This window comes from Macrotis lagotis, chromosome 1, assembly GCF_037893015.1.
Source record: "Macrotis lagotis isolate mMagLag1 chromosome 1, bilby.v1.9.chrom.fasta, whole genome shotgun sequence".
NCBI classification, from domain to species: domain Eukaryota; kingdom Metazoa; phylum Chordata; class Mammalia; order Peramelemorphia; family Peramelidae; genus Macrotis; species Macrotis lagotis.
In genome coordinates this window covers 787,320,171-787,339,808 of record NC_133658.1, presented here as the reverse complement: position 1 = coordinate 787,339,808, position 19,638 = coordinate 787,320,171, and the positions used below count along the sequence as shown (strand labels likewise).

At 38.0% G+C, this 19,638-nt stretch overlaps 1 protein-coding gene across 4 annotated transcripts in view; it reads left to right on the top strand.

Annotated features, from left to right (window-relative positions):
• Positions 1 to 15,475, top strand: part of BTG4 (BTG anti-proliferation factor 4) — a 117,154-nt gene extending 101,679 nt beyond the window's left edge. For 3 of the 4 annotated variants that reach the window (XM_074216643.1, XM_074216642.1, XM_074216641.1), the window contains exon 6: positions 13,093 to 13,851. In XM_074216643.1, coding sequence (XP_074072744.1) covers positions 13,093 to 13,447 — 355 coding nt within the window. In that variant the 3' untranslated portion in view covers positions 13,448 to 13,851. Of the gene's footprint in view, positions 1 to 13,092; positions 13,852 to 15,384 lie in introns of those variants that run through there. The other variant, XM_074216644.1, reaches the window with a different exon arrangement.
• Positions 15,476 to 19,638: the final 4,163 nt, after the last annotated feature.

The window sequence follows — 19,638 nt, the reverse complement described above, 5'->3', positions numbered from 1 at the left end:
AATTGGTACTGGTTCTCCCCTCTGGACCAGCAAATGGTCCCTTCCAAAAATATGAATATAGTCATAAAATTATAGGATATAGCTTTGGAAATGACCTTAGAGATCATCTTGATCCAAATCCATAATTTTACAGATGAGGAAACTGAGGCCCAAAGAAATAAATTGACTTTTCTCAAGGTCAGGCAAGGTAACCATATAACCAAAATTCCAACTCAAATCCTCTAACCACAATACAGTGTCTCATTCTATGAAATCATATTTTGTCTTAGGCATTACCCCTTACCCCAAATTTTTCTTCACCATGAAAAAAATTCTTAGCTTCTTCAAATGTTTCTTATATTATTTGGTTTCTGGTCTACTCCTTGTTCTCTGGTTTCGCTGGGCAGGTTTTAACATGAAGAGATAGGCCTCTTTGGGAAGGAAGTTTTTCAAAAATAAATATAATGGAAAGTCTTGGTTCAAGTCCCAGTAACAACTTATATTGACTATGTCACCTTGCAAATCATTTAATCTCTGTGAGTCTCAGTTTTCTCATCTGTGAAATAGAGTCAATAATGCTTGCTTTATCTACTTCAAGGCATTTGTAGTGAGGAAAGTGCTTTGTAAATTACAAAGCACTGGAACAAATGTGAGCCTTCATCAACATCAACTTATAAAAGGAATTTTAATTATTTATACCCTTCAGTAGCTGTAGCATCAACTTGTTTGTCTAATGCATCAGTGATAATTTACCTATATAACTTGGTCCAAATCATGTGATTTAATCACTGTATCCTCAATCTTGTAGTGTGTGGGGGTGGGGTGGGGTGGGCTAGGAAGGGTAGGCAGGAGTTTCCTGGATCCAGTGGCAGGCCTGCCTGAGTTACTGATTATTTCAACATTTTATCAAATGTCCTGGTTTCCTTGGTCCCATCATCTGCCTTGATAGTTGCAACTTTGGACCACCCAAGCATGACTTATTATTTTCTAACTGTCCATTAGTTTTTCTTGCAGTTCCATATAAAACTCCTAAGTAGACCAGGACAGGGAAGCTTTCCTTTTTGTATTACATGATTTATTTTATTTGGAGATAAGAAATGACTTCATTGACATAGGGAAATCCCAAATGAGGAAACCTGTTGATGAGGTTTTATGTTCTTTCAGAGAATTGTCTAAAGGACTAAGAAAAAGTAAGGGACTGGCCTAGGGTCATACAACCAGTATGGCCAAGTCAGGACTTGAACCTGGTTCTTAATGACTTTGAAACCTGCTTTTCATCCACTATGTCACACCACCTTCCTTTTCTTTAAAGTTCTTTTGATGTGGAATATTTGTACCAGATTGATGATTTCACTAGTATAGTGAACTCCTCTTGTGGAAACCTCTGTCAATAAAAGTTGTCATCAGGAATTCAGGGAAGCCTGGAGGGATTTGCATGAACTGATGCTGAGTGAGATGAGCAGAACCAGAAAAACACTGTACACCCTAACAGCAACATGGGGGTGATGATCAACCTTGATTAACCTATTTTATCAGTGCAATAATCAGGGACAATTTGGCAATGGGGAATACCATCTGTATCCAGATAAAGAACCGTGGAGTTTGAACAAAGTTCAAGGACTATTCCCTTTAATTTAGGAAAAAAAAGCTGCTATCTTATTGTCTGATCTTGTTATTTCTTATACTTTATGTTTCTTCTTTAAGGATATGATTTCTCTCTCATCACACTCAATTTGGATCAATGTACAACATGGAAACAATGTAAAGACTGACAAATTGCTTTCTGTGGGGGAGTGGGGGGAGGGAAGTAAGATTGGGGGAAAATTGTAAAACTCAAAATCAATAAAATCTTTAATTAAAAAAATAAAAGTTATCATCAGGGAGAATTTCTCGGACACTGAGAAGCTAAATGACTGGCCCATGGTCACACAGTTAATACTGTCAGATATAGTTCTCAAATATCCTGGTATTACATTCTTTTATTTCATTCTCTGAAGAAACTTGAGCTTATGCAAACTCCTACACCAAACCAAAACTCTTGCTCTTCAGGGTCATTGATAAAATGAGAAAATCTCCATCATTGTACATCATAATAAATCATCCATTAGGACATGCTGTTGACCTTTAGGGTCACTGATAAGATGATAAATTCTCCATCAATGTACACCATAATAAATCATCCATTGTTCATGCTGTTTATTTGTATCCTTAGATCTAGGCATAGTGTCTGGCACGTGCTGAACACTGAATTGATTTTTGATTGACTTATTGAGAATAAATTTCATAGCTTCTTATATCCTTGACTGCAAGTGGAAATCTTTCACCATCTTTAATATGGGCCTTTCTCATTGCTTTCAAATTGGTCTGCTGGATTCTAGTCATTGCCTCTTAGTTTTGATGGCTTCCTTCAAGACTCAGTTCAGAGTTCATCTTCTGCAAAAGACCTTTCCTGGGTACCCCCAGCTGCTCTTCCATTTACTCTGTATAGGTTGTACCTCCTCCTCCCCTTAGAATGTAAACTCCCTAGGGGCAGAGACTGTTGTTGAGTTTTGTTTTGACCTGGTACATAATAATTGCTTATTGATAGATTGACTGCCCAGCCCAAATATCTTTACATGGGTGTTCATGAACACACCAGTCTTGTTTAACAATGATGTTGCTTTTATCAGGTAGATGCCATTTTCCTGTTCATGCTTTGCCAGCAAGGTGGTTCAGGGATATCAGAATTGCTATACTGAATCCGATCTAGCTTTAGTAAAAAGTCAAAAAGTTCTGCCTTTGATAATGGTTGTCTTCTGTGAGGTTGGTTTAAAAGATGCCACCTGAGCACCCTGACATTCCTTGTTTAGTAATTCATAATTGATTCACCACCTGTTAAAGTTACTAAAACATTACTGAAATAATACATAATTTCAATCAGTTTTGCCTCAACAAGGTCCAAAATTTACCAATTTTAATGGTAGAATTAGTAATTCCTTTTATTTATTCCAATTCCTTATTTATCCTAAAATCCTTTTTAAGAATACAAGAATGCCTTTTCATCCTATTACTTTGCTATTTAATGACTAGATCCAGTATCATTCTAGTTTTTCCTTCATGATCTTCAGGATGACAGATTTAGAGCTAGAAGGCATCTGAGATGCCAGCAAGTCTACTCCTGCCCTTCATCTTGCAGATGGGGAAACTGAGGCACAAAGAGGCTGAGTGACTTGCTCAGAGTGACACAACTAGTAAATTTCTGAGGTGGCATTGGAATCAGGCCTTCCTGATTCCAATTTCAGTTCCCTATCCATTATGACATTCTGCCTTTCTGTCTCAGGTCTCATCTTTCTCAACAGAAGCTTCCTAATTTTAAAAAATCTAGTACAGAGTCTCTTTTATCCCCTTGTTAATTCTGGTAACTATCTCCGGACCGACTTTGGTTTCATGATGCTTTTCTTGAGATGAGTAATCATATACTCATGGGTAGGGGGCCATCCTGACATGGGACTTTTCTTGGCTTCTCTAGATGTAAAGGACTTGGCTCTTGATCCTTAGAGGGATCTTTCCCAGAAACTGGGTAAATCCCTGAACTTTCCCCTTCCTCAAGACTTTTCTTATGTGTAATTGTTAATGGAGGGTCATCAGTGAGCCAGAACAACTCACCATGGCTGAGAAAAACCTCATACAAATTGTAGACTTCCATAAATGGACTACCTTAGGACAGAATGAACTACTTGCCACTGGAGATCTTCAGGCAGAAGCTTATCAAGAGGTGTGAAAAGAATTCATATTGACATGAGAAGATGACTAAATGAACTTAGATTCTATCAGTCTAAGAATTAGAGGCCTAGAAATCTTAAGTAACTCAAGTATTCTGATCAAATTTTTAAGTCTCCCTTAATTCACATTCTAATAATGTTTATTTGTTTTCTCTTTTTATCCAGAAGAACTTAATTTCCTTTTGACTCATTATTTCTTTCTTATAGGCCATTTCTTTTCCTCCAGTATTTGCCTATATTTCTTACTGAAGAATTGAAGGGAAAGGGAATAAATTTCTTGCAAAATATTTCAGTGGCAACCTGAGATACCAGATCAAGAGATCATACTTCTAGAGAAACCCTGTTAAGAGGATTTGTGTATGACTCAACTCCTTCAACATTATCTTGCATGATTTCCTCCTTGGTGGGCTCCAGGAGGCCCAGGGGAAAAGAAACAGCATAGAATAATGGCGATAGTGTTGAACTTGGTGTATGAAAGACCTGAGTTCAAATCATACCAGAGCCACTTACGAGTTGCATGACCATGATAAATCCCTTAAAGTCTCAGTTTCCTGTTAAATGGAAATTATAATTGCATCTACCAGGTTTATAAAGATTGAGTGAAGTCATATATATAAACTACTTTATAAATCTTAAAATGCTATATAAATGTGAATTATGCATAATGAATTCCTATGGACTTGTCAGAAAAATGGATTGACAGAAGGTAGGGCTTTCACAGATGGCTTTCTCCCCTGATGAATAACTGTAATTCTTGGGTAGCACTGGTGGTATTGGGGCCCTCCTCTCTTACAGAGCACCAGGTGGTATTGGGGCCCTCCTCTCTTACAGAGCACCAGTTCAGGGGCTACCCTGGACCTCCTCTCGGACACAGTAACCAAACATGTTTTTCATCTTCATTAATCTGCTCCCCTTCTCACGTTTCTCAGGTCACAGCTGCATTGTTATCTGATGGGCTGGCTGCCAGCCTTCTGAAGCCTGACAGTTACAAAGGGTGGATTAGCTGCAAAAGAATATTTATTTTTAAAAAATCCTTTTTCTTTATCTGTTGTTTTATGTTATATGAGGTGCATATTGCTTTGGTTTGATAAGTGTGGTCTTTTCAGAGCTGTGATCAGAGTTGTGGTATTAGTGCTATTGAAGCAGTGACAATTATTTAGACAGGTAGATTAGTAGATTTTCTTCTGGTGGCTCTGATGGTATGTTGTCCACTTGATCTCACAGCCACAAAGAGGTCCAAGATATTGCTACCTATTTCCAGAAAGTTCAAGTAAAATGACCCTTTTTAGCAGGTGTTTTGAACTAGAGGACAGTGGAGGATTGGCTCTTAGATAATGGATAACTTGTTAGCTCAGGGTGGTTATGTTTTGCATAATGGCATTTTGAGAGATCTGGCAGAGCCCTACACACAGACAGAAGGGATGAGTGGTTCATTGCCCTTCCTTCTTTATGAAGAATCAGTTCTACAGAGGATGCTTCTTCTCATAGATGGGGGGGAGTGCCTTCTTTGTGATGCTGAGATTCTTTATCTATTTCATGGGTCTTTGGAGTTTGCCAGTGTTAGTTTCCTGAAAATAGTTGCATACTTCCTAGGGACAAAGTTTGCTTATTCCTATTGTTCACTGTGAGCTTCTAGGGCTCATGGTTTCTTGGGGCACATGCACTTTGGGTAAACCCTAAGGAGGAGCCAACTTTCTAACCCAAGGTGTAGGACTAGTTTCCTTAGGCCTGTCTGGGCCTGTCTGTTTCTGGGACAGCTCCAGCCTGCCGGATGTATGATTCGTCTGAGAGTTGTGGAAGGAGGGTTGATTGAAAGATACTGGCAAGGAAGTGAGTTTTAAGTGGGCACACTTGGCATCCATGAGCAGCACAGTTTCCACTTTGGACTTCTTTAACTTTGGGAAATGACAGTAGTATTCCCTCTACTAATTGGAGGGACAGAGAAGCAGCAAAGTATAATAGACAGAGGGATAGTTAAGAAGATGTGAACTTAGTTCATGTTGTTGAAACATATTATCTCTATGACCACAGACAAGTCACTTCTTAGTGTTTTAGGTAAATCTCTTTGACTATAAATTACAAAGAAATTGCTAAAATAAAAAAAAAATTTGGACCTTCTCTCTCCGAAAAAAAAAAGCTAAAAGAGGAAAACTAGGGGGCCATCTTGACATGGGATTTCAGTAGGGCCCAAAGAATTGATATTAGGATAGGAACCTGAATTCACATAGAGTGTTCTGGTCTCTAATGAATTGTCATACTCATTTCCAGTCTGCATATCACTTAGTTATTTGTAGGATATTTGTAGGTTAGGACTTCCTAGGTCAGAAGATAGAACTTTTGGAAGATTCACTGTTTCCAAAGAACTCTTAGAAGACATAGGGTGAAAAAAAAGGCAGTTACTGGGCCACCAGCCCAATTCTACATGATTCCTTTTACAGCCTTTCCTTCAAATTATCCTAATTGTATAAGACATTGAATTAGTAATACTTTTTAAGGTCTAACCTTCACTGGCTAGAGAACAGTGAAACAAGAAACAATGACTTCTTCTCTGACCTCTCCTTCTCCCCCAAATACTCAGATAGGTCATCCTTTGCCTTCTAATGGGCAGTGGTGGTCTGGTAAATCTTTTACTCTTATCTGTAGTATTGGCTTATTAGTAACCATGCTACCTTATCAGTTTAATGGTGATGAATGGCTTTTGATCTAATTAGAATTCATTTATGCTACAGTTGTTTAATTCCTCCAAGTGTGAATAAATTAGCCTTTATAGCTCTTACAGGCAAAATGCACAAAGGTTGACTCACATTTCTGGAGAAACTAGTTATAAGTAGCTCAGAAGGCCCTTCTCTCTGTTTTTGAATAAGTTGTTTAATTGCCATGTACCTTAGTTTTCTCATCTGTCAAATGAGAAAAAAAAGATCTCTAATAAAGAGTTGGACTATGTGTTTTCCAATGACAGTTAAAATGATTTAGAGTTGTTTCTAGAATCCAAAGAAATAAAGAGTAGACTACTATTATAAAAATGACAGGTATTATTTCTGTTATTTCCAAGTGACTTTGGGGCACTAAATTTCTAGGCTAACTTAACAGCACTGGGAAATAATTAATCATAGAATCATAGTTTTAGAGCTAGAAAGGGTTTGCAAGATCATATAGACTAGCCCCCTTATTTTATAGATGAAACCCAGGGAGGTGAGACTACTAAGAGGTAGCAAGAGGCAGAGTTAGTGTTTGAACCTACACCCTTTGAATCCCATACCAGCATCCTTTCCATTATACCGTAAATCTTTAAGCAGCCCTCTCTTTAGGTCACTTTCAGGTCAATGATGGGTTTCTAACTGAAATCATCAGATGCTAAAAGGATGGTCAGCTTGATGGGAATCTGGGACATGTCTAATCAGTCTTGCCCTTCTCTGATTCATGGAAGAGATTTGATTGTCCTTTCAAGTTTGGGTTTTCAGCTTTGTTTGGGGAGAACTATGGCACTAGTACACAGCCTTCTGTCCTCTCTAAGATTTAATTGATAAAACTGCCCTTGGTGATGGGGATAGTTTTCTGTTTCCAATTTTACAGAAGTGACTTATCAGAAAGGGACATCTGAAGGCCCTGGCTCCAGGAGCCTGGTCCTCACTAAGCCTGTCTTTTTGGCAAGTGTCAGCAGGGGGAGTTCTGCTGCTGCAGTTTTACCCCTAAGATCTCAATATTGCGGGGCCCAGAGAAGAAGGGGATGGCCCTAAACACTGACCACCATTCACTTCCTAAATAACCCCTTACATGTGGGCTAGATGAATAGAGAAGTCTCCAGATCCAGGTTGACTAGGGATGTGAGGCAGGGATACACTCCCTAGCGTACCAAAACTTGCTTCTAAGGGAAGATGTAAGTCTGAGACCCTTGACTCAAGAGAACTCAAAATGCTGCTAAGATTAAAGCTGTCCCCAATGTTCTTAAGAAGCAGGGAGGGTATGACTTGTTTCAGTAGCTTCAAGGGGGATTGGGGAAAATGGGGGGATTGGATGTACTGACCTGGACAATGGGAAGAGAAAGGGGCACCCAGTTTACTCCATGAACCACCTCTTTCGCTCTCTGTCTGTCTCTGTCTGTCTCTGTCTGTCTGTCTCTCTCTCTCTCTCTCTCTCTCTCTCTCTCTCTCTCTCTCTCTTTCTTAGTAAAGTTCCAGAGGGGTGCGGTTGAGTTTTCTGGATTTTGAGGGTCCTTGGGGGTGACTGGTATTGTTGAACTTGTGCCCTAAATTGGCCAAGTTCATGTAGGACTTGGGGGGAGCAGGTGTTAAAGGTAAATGGTCAAAACAGATTAGCTGAAGATAGGACACCAAACTGCAAATCTTGAAAGCTAGGAATGTGGACATTGGGTGGAGTATACCCAGGAGTGTGCTGGTAAATGTTTAACAATTGGCTATGGGGGGGGTGGGGGTGGAGGGGAGATGGTGGTGGTGGAGAATGTGCCCAAGAGGTCCTTTAAAGCTTAATCTGCATTATTAATATTTTAAGTCTAGACAATCAGCAAAACAATAAATGAAATCCATATTTGTAACATTTTCTAATTTTCATGGTGAGAGACAGATTGAGATTTTTTGAACATACTTGTAAATTGTCTCCCCATTTAATAGCAAACTCCTTTTCAATGGAGGCACTTGATCAGTGTTTACTGACTGACAGACTGAGAATTTAACAATTGGCTCTAGCAAATCCCTGAGCACACCTCAAGGAGAGAGAGACTGGGGAACAAAAGTTTATTCTGATAGGAGGCTGGCATGGAGGGAGGTCTTGATGCTCAGGGCTCTCTTCCTGAGAAAATAGTGACCTCACAGATTTGAACAAACAGTTCTCAAAGGAAGGATTATGAACAATTAACAACCATATGAAAGATGCTCTAAATCATTAATAATAAGAGAAATGCAAATCAAGCCTCAAGGGCAAGGATGGTTTTCTTTTTGTTTATGTTTTTATTTCCAGTATTTAGCAAAGTGCCAGTAGTAATTGCTTAATAAATTCCAAATTGCTTTCTTGACTGGTTATTCCCATTCACAGGTCCACCAGCATTGTATAAAGGTGCCTATTTTTCAGAAACCTCTCCAATAATGATCATTTTCTTGTTTTTGTCATTTTCACTAATGTGATGGTATAAGGTAGAATTTCAGAATTATTTTAATTTACAATTCTCTAATTAGTAGTGATTTGAACCATTTTTTCCATATAGATATATGATAATCCAACTATTGATAGCTGGTATTTCTTTCCTTGAGGACTGCCAATTCAAATCCTTTTATTATTTATCAATAAGGGAATGGGTTTTATTCTTATAAATATAAATTAGCTCTTTATAAATCTTAGAAGACCTTTATGAGAGAAATTTGTGCAAAGATTCCCCCATCTGTTTCTCCATCAATCTTAGCTTTATTGGATTTGTTTTTTGTAAGAACTTTTAAATTTTATATTAACAAAATTTTAATATATTTTAGTCATGAACATTTCTTTTTATCCATACATCTACTAGGTATTTCTCCATGATTCTCTAATTTGTTTATGCTGTGATTTTTTTTTTTATCATTTGGAGTTTCTCTTTTCTAACTCTTAATTTCCCACATGCAGGGAGCTGTTCAATTGTTCCAGCAGTATTGTTTCAAATAGGAAGTCCTTATCCCAATATCTGAGGTCTTAATATTTATTGAATATTTAGGATACTTGATCCTTTTACTTCTGCATGTTATATACTTAATCTGTTTCACTGATCAATCTCTATTTCTTAATTGGTACAAAATTGTTTTGAGAATGAATGCTTTTAGTTTGAGATCTAGTACTGAAGAAGATTGTGCCTATAACCTCCCAGCATAGTGGTGGTGTTCAGCAAAAGGGATCATCAGACCATTGGTTTAGGGTGGTAAAGAACTACAGAGATCATCTTTTCTAAGCCATCTTATTTTACAGATAAGAAAACTGAGTCAGAGGGAAAATAATAATAGTATTTATGTGGCATTTTAAAGCTTGCAAAACACCTTATATACATTATTGCCTTTGATCCTTATAGAATCTTGGTGAAGTAGGTGTTATTATTATTTTTTTTTTAGTTTTTTTTTTATTTTGCAAGGCAAATGGGGTTAAGTGGCTTACCCAAGGCCACACAGCTAGGTAATTATTAAATGTCTGAGACCGGATTTGAACCCAGGTACTCCTGACTCCAGGGCCGGTGCTTTATCTACTATGCCACCCAGTCGACCCAGTAGGTGTTATTATTGCCTTCACTTTACAAGTAAGGACACTAAGACTTAGGTTAAGGGATGTGCCCAGGAAAAACACAGCTAAGTTAAAGGTCTGAAACAGGATTTAAACTCTGGTCTTCCTTACTTCAAATACAGCACTCTATCCTACTGCTTAAAGTCACACAGGCAGTATGTAGTGGCAGGATTTGAATCCTGCTCCTTTTGTAATAGTGAAATATTGAGTTTGGTTCTAGTCAAACTCTAGAGAAAGAGTTTACAAAGGTCTTAAAGATAATCTAGTGGGCAAGTCATTTTCTCTTGAAGATAGATCTAAAATTGATATGGTCTGCTGGAAAAGAGGGCCCTTGTCTGAGCCTCTAAGTATCTCCATTTCATAGCTAATCCTGGCACCCTGTGTCAACTTTTCCCATGTAGATTTATATTTGCTATGCTAGCTGATAGATGGGAAAGAGATGCTAGCTCCATCCAGCCTGGAAGTAGCAGTCTTTCAGTAGAAAGAGCCTTGGTTAGTCAGGAGACTTGTTTGTGTCCTGATCCAGCACTTCTTTGGTAAAGAACACAGAAATTTGAAATCAGAGGACCTGGGTTCAAATCTTAGCTAGCTTAGTGAAATGGAATTTGGACAAGTCTGTGTGACTTTGGGAAAGTCTTTTTGTCTATTGGGAACTAGAAAGTCTTAAAGTTCCTTTATCTATCTAAATGTATGATTTCAAATTTCAGATACCCCAAAGTTGAAAGATATCTCCTGAAATAAGATAAAGTTTAGGTTCTTTCCTTTCTGTGAATAGAACCTTTGATTTGACCTGGAGAAGAAAAGAGGGCCCTTGGATAGGTGAGAATTCCCTTGCTATCTGTTAATCAATGTTGTATTGTGACTTTAAGAGAAGTGGATGCTGTATTTTTGGTATGTTCCCTGATTTTCTTTTTGGTGGAGGTGAGTGAATTATTAATCTGCTTTTCTCTCCCTAAAGAAAAAGGGTCAAGTGAGACTTGCTCTCCATTGACTAGACCTCAGAGCTTTCTCTGTCAATCAACAAGCATTAAATACCTTCTGGTGCTGGGGATTCAGAGGCAAAAATGAAACTGTTCCCAGATTCAAGGAACTTACATTCTATAGGGGAAATACCATGTTCATTTATAAGTATCTGCAGAATATATACAAAATGATGACCCTTCTCTGGATGTAGGGGCAGGCAGATGTGTAGGTGGTGGTGAAAGAATGAATAGTGGTGATAGAGTTGGGACTCAGTCAGGAAGACCTGAGTTCAAATCTAGCTTTGTGACCTTGGTCAAGTCACTTAACCTCTTCTTACCTCAGTTTTCTCATTTATAAAATTGGGATGATAATAATAGCATCTACCTCTCAGGATCATTGTGAAGATCAAATGAGATCATCATTATTATAAGGTGCTTGGCTTAGGGTAAGTGCTATAAAAATATTAACTATTATTATTATTCCAATATGGATAGCAGCTTTATAAAAAAAATAATGATAGCTCACATTTATATAGTGCTTTAAGGTTTGCAAAGTGTGGCCACATACATTTGACCCTCTCTTACTCTAGCTCCCTGGTCAAAAAAAGGGACATTGATGTCGTTCTCCATTGTGTTACCAATGGATAGATGGGGGGTCCTGATTCTTGCTGACTCTAGGATGGATGCCAATCTTGAGCATCTAATAAGACTTACAGCACCGGGAGAGATGGTTGTTTGGAATACTTAGAATGCTCCTAGAGTAGGAACAACTGTCTTCTGTGGTAGTCATTGACCAGCTCAGAGACTCAGTCAGCTGCTGAAGGCTCTCTGACCTTCTGCTCTGAGTCCAAGCAATGGGATTGGCTTCTCTCCTTGCAGAGATCTTGGCCCACAAAGTGGCTGCTATGGACTAGGTGCACTGTAAGCTGAACCAGCTGCCAATGGAGGGCATGCCCAAGCCCTCCCTTCTGCTCTCCATGCTGAGTCAGCAGCAACCTTCTTGGTCCCCTTGGCTTTCTGCCACCAAGCAAAGCCAAGTCTAGTTACAATGATAGAGTTCATCTGGAATCTCACATCCTGTGTTCTCTTCCAACAGAACACTTAACCAATTTGCACCCCAGGCGGTGAGGAACAGCAGAGCTAGGAACATGGAAAACCTATTCCTCTGAAGGCTTTTGACCTCACATGAGGGTCAAATGGCCATTATTAAGGACCATGAGTGGGAGTGAAAGGGTCAAGCTGCCAAACCTTCTTTGCCTCTGTGGAAGTGTTATGGCTCCTTCCCGGCAGCACCAAGGACCTGGCTGGCAATCAACAACCCACTGCTAGAGCATGCTAACTGCTTGGCTTTCCTCCATCCATCCAGGGCATTTGGATCCATTTCTTATGTTCTACTTATGAATTTGGGAAGTAAGCTAGTAGGTCTCATTATGAATTGCTTCCATCAATGTCATTTTCTTTCCAGTTCTGATGAGGCTTTATTTCTTTATCATTCTCTTCTCATCCTCCAAGGTCAACCATCTCTTCATGGAATCAGTGTCACTGGAGATAGGGTATATATGTGATTTTGAACGGTATGTGGGTGTGGGGAGGGAAAGTGCTGGTGGGAAGTGAGTTAGATTTGCTTGACATTGTTGAATGAAGTTCTTGAAGGACTTCAGGTGTGAGAACTAGGAAAGGGTTAGGCATAGCACTGATTAAGGTCTGTATTGTAGCCTTGGACGGTACTCATCTAGAGAGCACCTGGAGAGCAACCAGGAGAGACCTAGATGGAGCAGAGGTATATATTTGGCCATCTACTCCCAGGGCTTCCAGGAAAGAAGTCCCTCAAACCATAGTTCCTGCTTCATGTAAAGAATTAGCTCCATTGAGTGAAGAATAAAGTGTTTCATTTCTACCCTAAAATTACACTTCAATTTAATTTCTGTTCTCTTCACAATGCACAGTAAAGACTTTGAGTGATGTGGGGAACAAAAATAACCATCTTAGGCTATCAGACCTTGTTAAGAGACTCTAGAGTCTGCAAGCTTCTTGAGGACAGGCACTGGTGTTTTCATTGGTTTCCATATTCACCATAGTAGTCCTTGAATATAATAGAAATTCAAGAAAAAATCAGTTGAATGAATGAATTTTTGTAGTTCCCTTCTAGCTCTACAATTCCGTGCCCTCAGAGACCCACATGGCAAGACAGATGTTGTGGCTGCACTCCTGGAAGAGTTGCAAGGATCAACAGATACACAGATCTGCCAGCATGCAAAGACCTTTATCAGCAATCAAACAGCTGTTATTGAGGGAGGTAGTAATGAACTTACCTACTTGGCATTTCTGGAAGAATCCTCAGGCATAACAACAGTACCTCCGCCAGTGCACCTGCATTCTGGAGACGATCAGAGGCGAAGAGTCTCACTCCACCAAGGGGAGGTTGGTCAGCCTCTTCACAGCTGTTTCCCACAGAAAGGAAAACTCCCTAAGTTCCCAGGCAGTGTAAACTGACCGTGTGTTTATAAAATATGCTCAAATGCCCAAGTAAAAGAAAACATTTAAAATACATGAACCTGCAGCAAAGCAAATGACTAGAATCTGAGGGCAGGAGAGAGAATAATTATTGCTAATCAAAAAAAGTGTCTTCCCTCCTTGTATGAACACCCAAACTGATCTGAAACAACAGCTTAAAAAATAACCCAAACATATAAACCTTTTGAAAATGAAAAGTGCTGCTATGTGGTTTAAAAGGCAGAGACACCATTTAAAAAACCTTGAAAGGGTGGTCCTCCAGACAATGCTAGGAGGTAAATGTCACAGACCACACAGTTACCAAAGGAATCAAAGCTTCTAATTTGCCTTCACTGCCCAGATTATTTTAAAGTCTTAATTCTTTGAAAGAAGTCACAAAAGTACTAGGCTTGTCAACTATGTTGAGCATGGGCAAAAGTTACCTATGACTTTTGCACCAAAGTAGATCATCATTTCCAAAGTATTTCATTAACTGAAAACATTAGAGGACATCCTTTCTAACCAAGATTTCTAATCCTTCTATATAAAATGATTCTAAGACTTCTGATGAGCCACTTTCTTTAATGTTGGACTTTATTGAAATGATCTCACAGAATTCTCTCTGGAAGAGGGAGGAAACAAGTTAGGAAGAGGAGCAAAGGCAACAAAATAGTTTTGTGACACTGAAATTGAAATCCAACATGCATTGTCAATCAGAATTTGAGAAAGTTTGGGTGAATAGCAGTTATTAGGCTGAAGCATCCTCACAGGTCTTTCTCACAAGAAGGAAGGTGAAGGCTAATTTCTTTGTCTGCAAAGTGATGCATACTGTTTATTTTCTCAATAAGTCATAATTATAAAATAGGCAAGTCAAACACTGCTGCCCATTTCCCTGGGGGAGATATATGAGGGTGAAAGGAACCCAGTAACCTACAGGGAGGAAGGGTCAGATATTGATGGGTTGCTATTGTTATACAACCAATATGGTACTAGGTACAGTGAACAACATCTTAGTCTTGGACAGTCTCAATGGTATTAATCAGATTTTATATAATCTTGGACTTGAAATTCTATTTTGGTGCTCCTGGCTACTTTTTTGGGGGGAAGGAGTTGACATGTGACTTTAAAAACAAACAAATCATCGTTCCTGAAATCCCATTTCATCTCTGAACCCACCATAGACTCTATAGCGCTCTGTTTTTAGGTATTTGTCTCCCTCTTATTATCCTGGGGCCTAGGAAGCCACACCAATGCCAGGAAACAACCCTTGCCACCACACCAAGGTTCCTGCTATGAGGTATTAAGTTGGCAGCACTTGTGAATCAGTTTTGCCTAGAGGGAGGCCTTTTGAATAGAAAGGGAAGCTCAGAGGCATTGATCTCCTGTAGTGTTTAGCAAAACTGATTTTTTTAAAAAAACTCTTCCTCCCCTGCTTTCAGGAAAAGTTAAATCTTGTAACTTCGATATTTGGATGGATCCATGACCTTATCAATATGAATCTCCACCACTGCAGATCACAACCCACAGGGTGATTGCTTACAGATCAGTTCTACAGACTAGAGACTCTGTCTCGATTACCAGCTCTCAAAGCTGTCTGTCCCTCTGTTAACGCTCATTTTTGTTACCTGCCATCTCATCCTGCTGTATATGTCCTTGAAGTCTTTATGTCACTTCTCACATGAAAGTCATTATAAATAACATGCTGCATCCATTATGTGGAATTTCAAGCTTTCGGAATCTTTTTTTTAGGGCAAATAGTCAAAAGTACATAACAAAAGTTACTAAAATAATCACAGCCTTTTACCCAATAATTCTAGGATTCAGCCAGTATTTATATCCACAGAGCCATATAATCAGAAAGACCCATCTACCTGAGTTAAAATCTGGCCTCAGAGACTTATTTGATGTGTTTCTGGACTTAATTCTTCTTTCCTCAGTTTCTTATATATAAGATGACAACCACTCCATATCTTTGCCAAGAAAACCCCCAAATGAAGTAATGAAGAGTTGGACACAACAGAAAAAGACTAAACAGTAATGTATATTTGTGTATATGTGTGTGTGTAAATGCTGCTTGTTTAAATATTTTCATAGAAGTATTATGTGTAATTGCAAAAAATTGGAAGCAATCTGAATATCCAACAACTGGGCAATGACTAAATAAATTGCCTTAATATTATAGTACCTATGATAGACAAATCTTATAAGGAATATAATGAAATATGGAAATATCTTTATGTAATTATGCAAGAAAAAAGTGGAACCAAAGCATTACATATTAACTATAACCATATAAGAGGAAAAATTGAATGCAAATGGACAAAGAATACTAATGGGAGCTTGTCATGTTACTTGACATATTGAAATTAATTTAAATGCAAATACTTGCTCAGAAATTTTAGTTGGCTGTATTGAAGTTCAGTATTATTTTTAATAAAACTTTAAAAATAGAAAAATCCTCTTTACATCTTTCCATAGTCTTGAACTTGATTCCCTTGAGATTTGAGAAATTGGAACATGACTATTGTGTTAATTTCAAAGGCCCAGAGAAAGGAATGTCGGACCAGGTATAGAGCCAATTTGCAAATGAACCAGAAACAGCCCCCCCCCCCACCCCTGACAAATCTCTGGGTGCTAAGTACTCCACCCAATGTCATCACAGTGCACACCCACATAAGAGGAAGCTTCAATTTTCTACAAAGATAAAAGTGGGGAAGGTGATAGAGAGTCAGGGAATTCATAATGGAGCTATTTGGAGGAAGAGAAGGAGGCTGGGATTTCCATAGGTAAGATAAGGTATGTAAACAGAGGACTAGTTCACATGTGACTCTGAAGCATCTAAAATTCTCTGGGGTTACTTACTCAGTGCAGTTACTCCAGCTCCTTGCTGCTGGGAGGAAGGATGTGTTACTTTGGTTCTGATATTGAGACATTCATTAAGGATTGATTTCATAGGAATATACCTAAGTCTGATGGGAAATGCAAAGAAATAAAAAAGATGGCTTCTATTCTTACAGATTACTTTCTTCCCTTGAAATTACTTTGCATTTATTTTGCATTTATTTTTCTTTCTAGATATTCTATTACCCCTCCTCCCCAGGAGAGTATTAGTCCTTGAGGTTAGAGTCTATTTTAGTTTTTGTCTTTGTATCTCTTGAGCCTAATGAAGTAGTATCTTGAACAGGAGGCATTTAAGAAATGTGTACTAAATTGAATTTTAAAAAACCTAATTAGAAAAAATAAAATATGCATGCTTGAAGTTAAATAACAATAAAAAATTAAATCATAGAATAAGTCAAAAATATCAGAGATGCCACAAGACAGCATATGAATAATTGTCAGATAAAAGACAGACACTTTCACTCTTCATTCTTCTCCTTCCTAGACCTACACTCCATTGAACTGAGTGGGAGGAGAGAAGGCTACGTTGGTCATGTGGATCTAGGGCTCTAGTGGAGGTGGGGAATACATCAAGGAAAGGGTAAAGTTCTCATAATGAATGTGACAAATACTAAAAGAAATTCACACCTGAGGTAAAATTTGTTCTGGGTAACCCCCTCTTTACCTCATTTATGATTTGAAAAACCTATGCTTCTTAAAATTGAGTCAAGGCTTTCAGTTAAACACTCCCATAAGGGGCTTGAATTATCTGGTAGGGTCTGGACTGAGTGTTCCTCACTAGATACCAACCATATCCATTCTTTACCTCTCCCATCTGTCCTCTGCAACAGGGCTGTCCAACCTTACGTTTAAAAGCTTTTATTGAAGCAATAGATGATATATTTTGATTTGCCATTTTAATGAGTGTTCAAGTTAGCTCAACTTCATTTACTAAAGCATTTAGTAAACCCACTGGCTGGTTGCATAAAATCACCCTGCAGATGGCATGGCCCTGCTCTACAGTCTTAATCCAGTCCTAAACCATTTCTTACCTTTTATGATTCATTATTACAAGGCGCCCTTATGTAGCCTAGTATTGCTAACCACTTATTACTTTACAGTCAACTAAAGCCACATTCAAATAATCATGCAATTTTTCATCTACCACCCACTACTACCCCTATGGTTAACAATTTCCCACCACCTGTTTCTCTCTTCATCCTGTTATTAATCAATCACTGACCACAAAGGAAAAACCTCCTTTTCTCATTCCAACTTGCCCACTTCAACTCACTCCAAACTTGCCCACTCCTTCTACTTTGCCCTCTGGAATTCCAGTTCCATAGCAAACAAACTTCTCTTCCCTGATCTTTTTTTCTCACAGTTTCAAGATCCAGTTTCCCCCCTTTCCTCTCTCACTCTCTGTTCCTTAATGATATTACATCCATGATCATCCTGTACCACTGGCTTTAAATTTAATAATGTATTTTATTTATAATTTATGGAATAAAAAAGTATTTCCATTAGCATAGTATAATAAAGAAGATGATTGCACTTGAAACTATTATGTACAGCTTTCTATTCCTTTTAAATATATAAAAAGCTATCATGTAATTTCTTTTTTTCTCCCCCCCCAGAAATGGTTACTACTAGAAACAAATATATATGTGATATTTTTTTCTAGTAGTAACCATTTCTGGGGGGGGGGAAGATTACATGATAGCTTTTTATATATTTATACATAAACATTTTTATATATTTATATATTTTTATATATTTATATATATGTGTGTGTGCATACACACATATGCAAAATAATTCCATATAGCTATTTATTGGTTCTTTCTCTGGATCAGATAGTATATTCCTTATATCCTCTGTAGTTAATTTGGGTATTTATAATAGTCAAAATGACAGTCACTGAAAATTGTTCTTAAAACAATATATATATATATATATATATATATATATAATGTTCTCTTGGTTCTACTCATTTCATTCTTATTTAGTGCAAGTTTATCCATGTTTTGCAAAGATCATAAAAATCATCACTTTTTATGACATAGGAGTATTACATCACAATCCTATTAGTTCAACTTGTTCAGCCATTCTTCAATTGACAGCCACCCCCACAATTTCTAGTTCTTTTGCACCACCAAGAGAACAACTATAAATATTTTAGAACATAGAGATTCTTTTTCTTTTTCCTTAATAATCTTTGCTGGTTTTATTTTAATGCATATTCCTCAATATACTGACCCCGGAGGGGGAAGTTAGAATATTCCTTTGCCTCCTTTTTCTGTTGCCACTCATTCTTTGCCAAACCTCAGCCCTAAATTACTTCCATAATTTGCCCCTTCACTCCCACATGTGCTGCTGAATGGAACTAGAGGAAATTACACAACCATGACGGCTAGATATATTGTAAATTCATCTTTCCAGTTTCAGGGGCCCTCGATGTAGCTAAAAAGCAATCCTTTTATTCTCCCATAATTAAATCATTTCCTACAGAATCTTTTCTACTCAAAACTTCCCTAGTCAATACTCCACATTTCTACCACCCCATACTCCACCTCAGCTGAGGACCTTGCTGGTTATTTTACTGAGAAAATTGAAGTTGTTCAATGAGTTTTTTCTTCTTCCCTTCTCTTCATCTCAAAAGCCTTTGACATCATCCTCTGCTCTTGCTTCTATCCCCCTAGTCTCTAACAATGATATAAGAACTTTTCACTTTACCAAGACTGACCTTTCTACGTGTATACTTGATCTCATTCCCTCTCTTCTTCTCCTCCAGCAAATTACAACTGTAACCATGCCCTCTTTCCCTTAAATTTCAAAACTTTCCTTATCTATTGGTTCCTTATTCATTGGTTTTATTTAAACACAATCAGATCTTCATTTTTTAAAAAAAACCAAACTTTGTCATCCTTACCATGAAATTATCATCCTATATTTCTCTTACTTTTCATACCCAAACTCCTTGAAAAATCTGTCTACATTCACTGTTTTTGTTTTCTTTCCCTTTTATTCTTCAATTCTTTGCAGTTTGACTTCTAATTTTGTCCCTTGACTGAAGCTTCTCTCTCCAGTTATCAATGATCTCTCACTTGCTTTATCTCATTGCTCCTTCATCCTTTTAAAACTATCTACTGCATCAAACACTGTAATTGATCTCTTAGATATTTTCTCCTCTCTTAACTTTCATGACAGTACTTTTTCCTGAATCTTCTCTGACATAATTGCTTCTTTGATACTTCACTACCATGATCACACCCTCTAAGTTCTCTTTTTTCTCTTTACATTCTCTCATT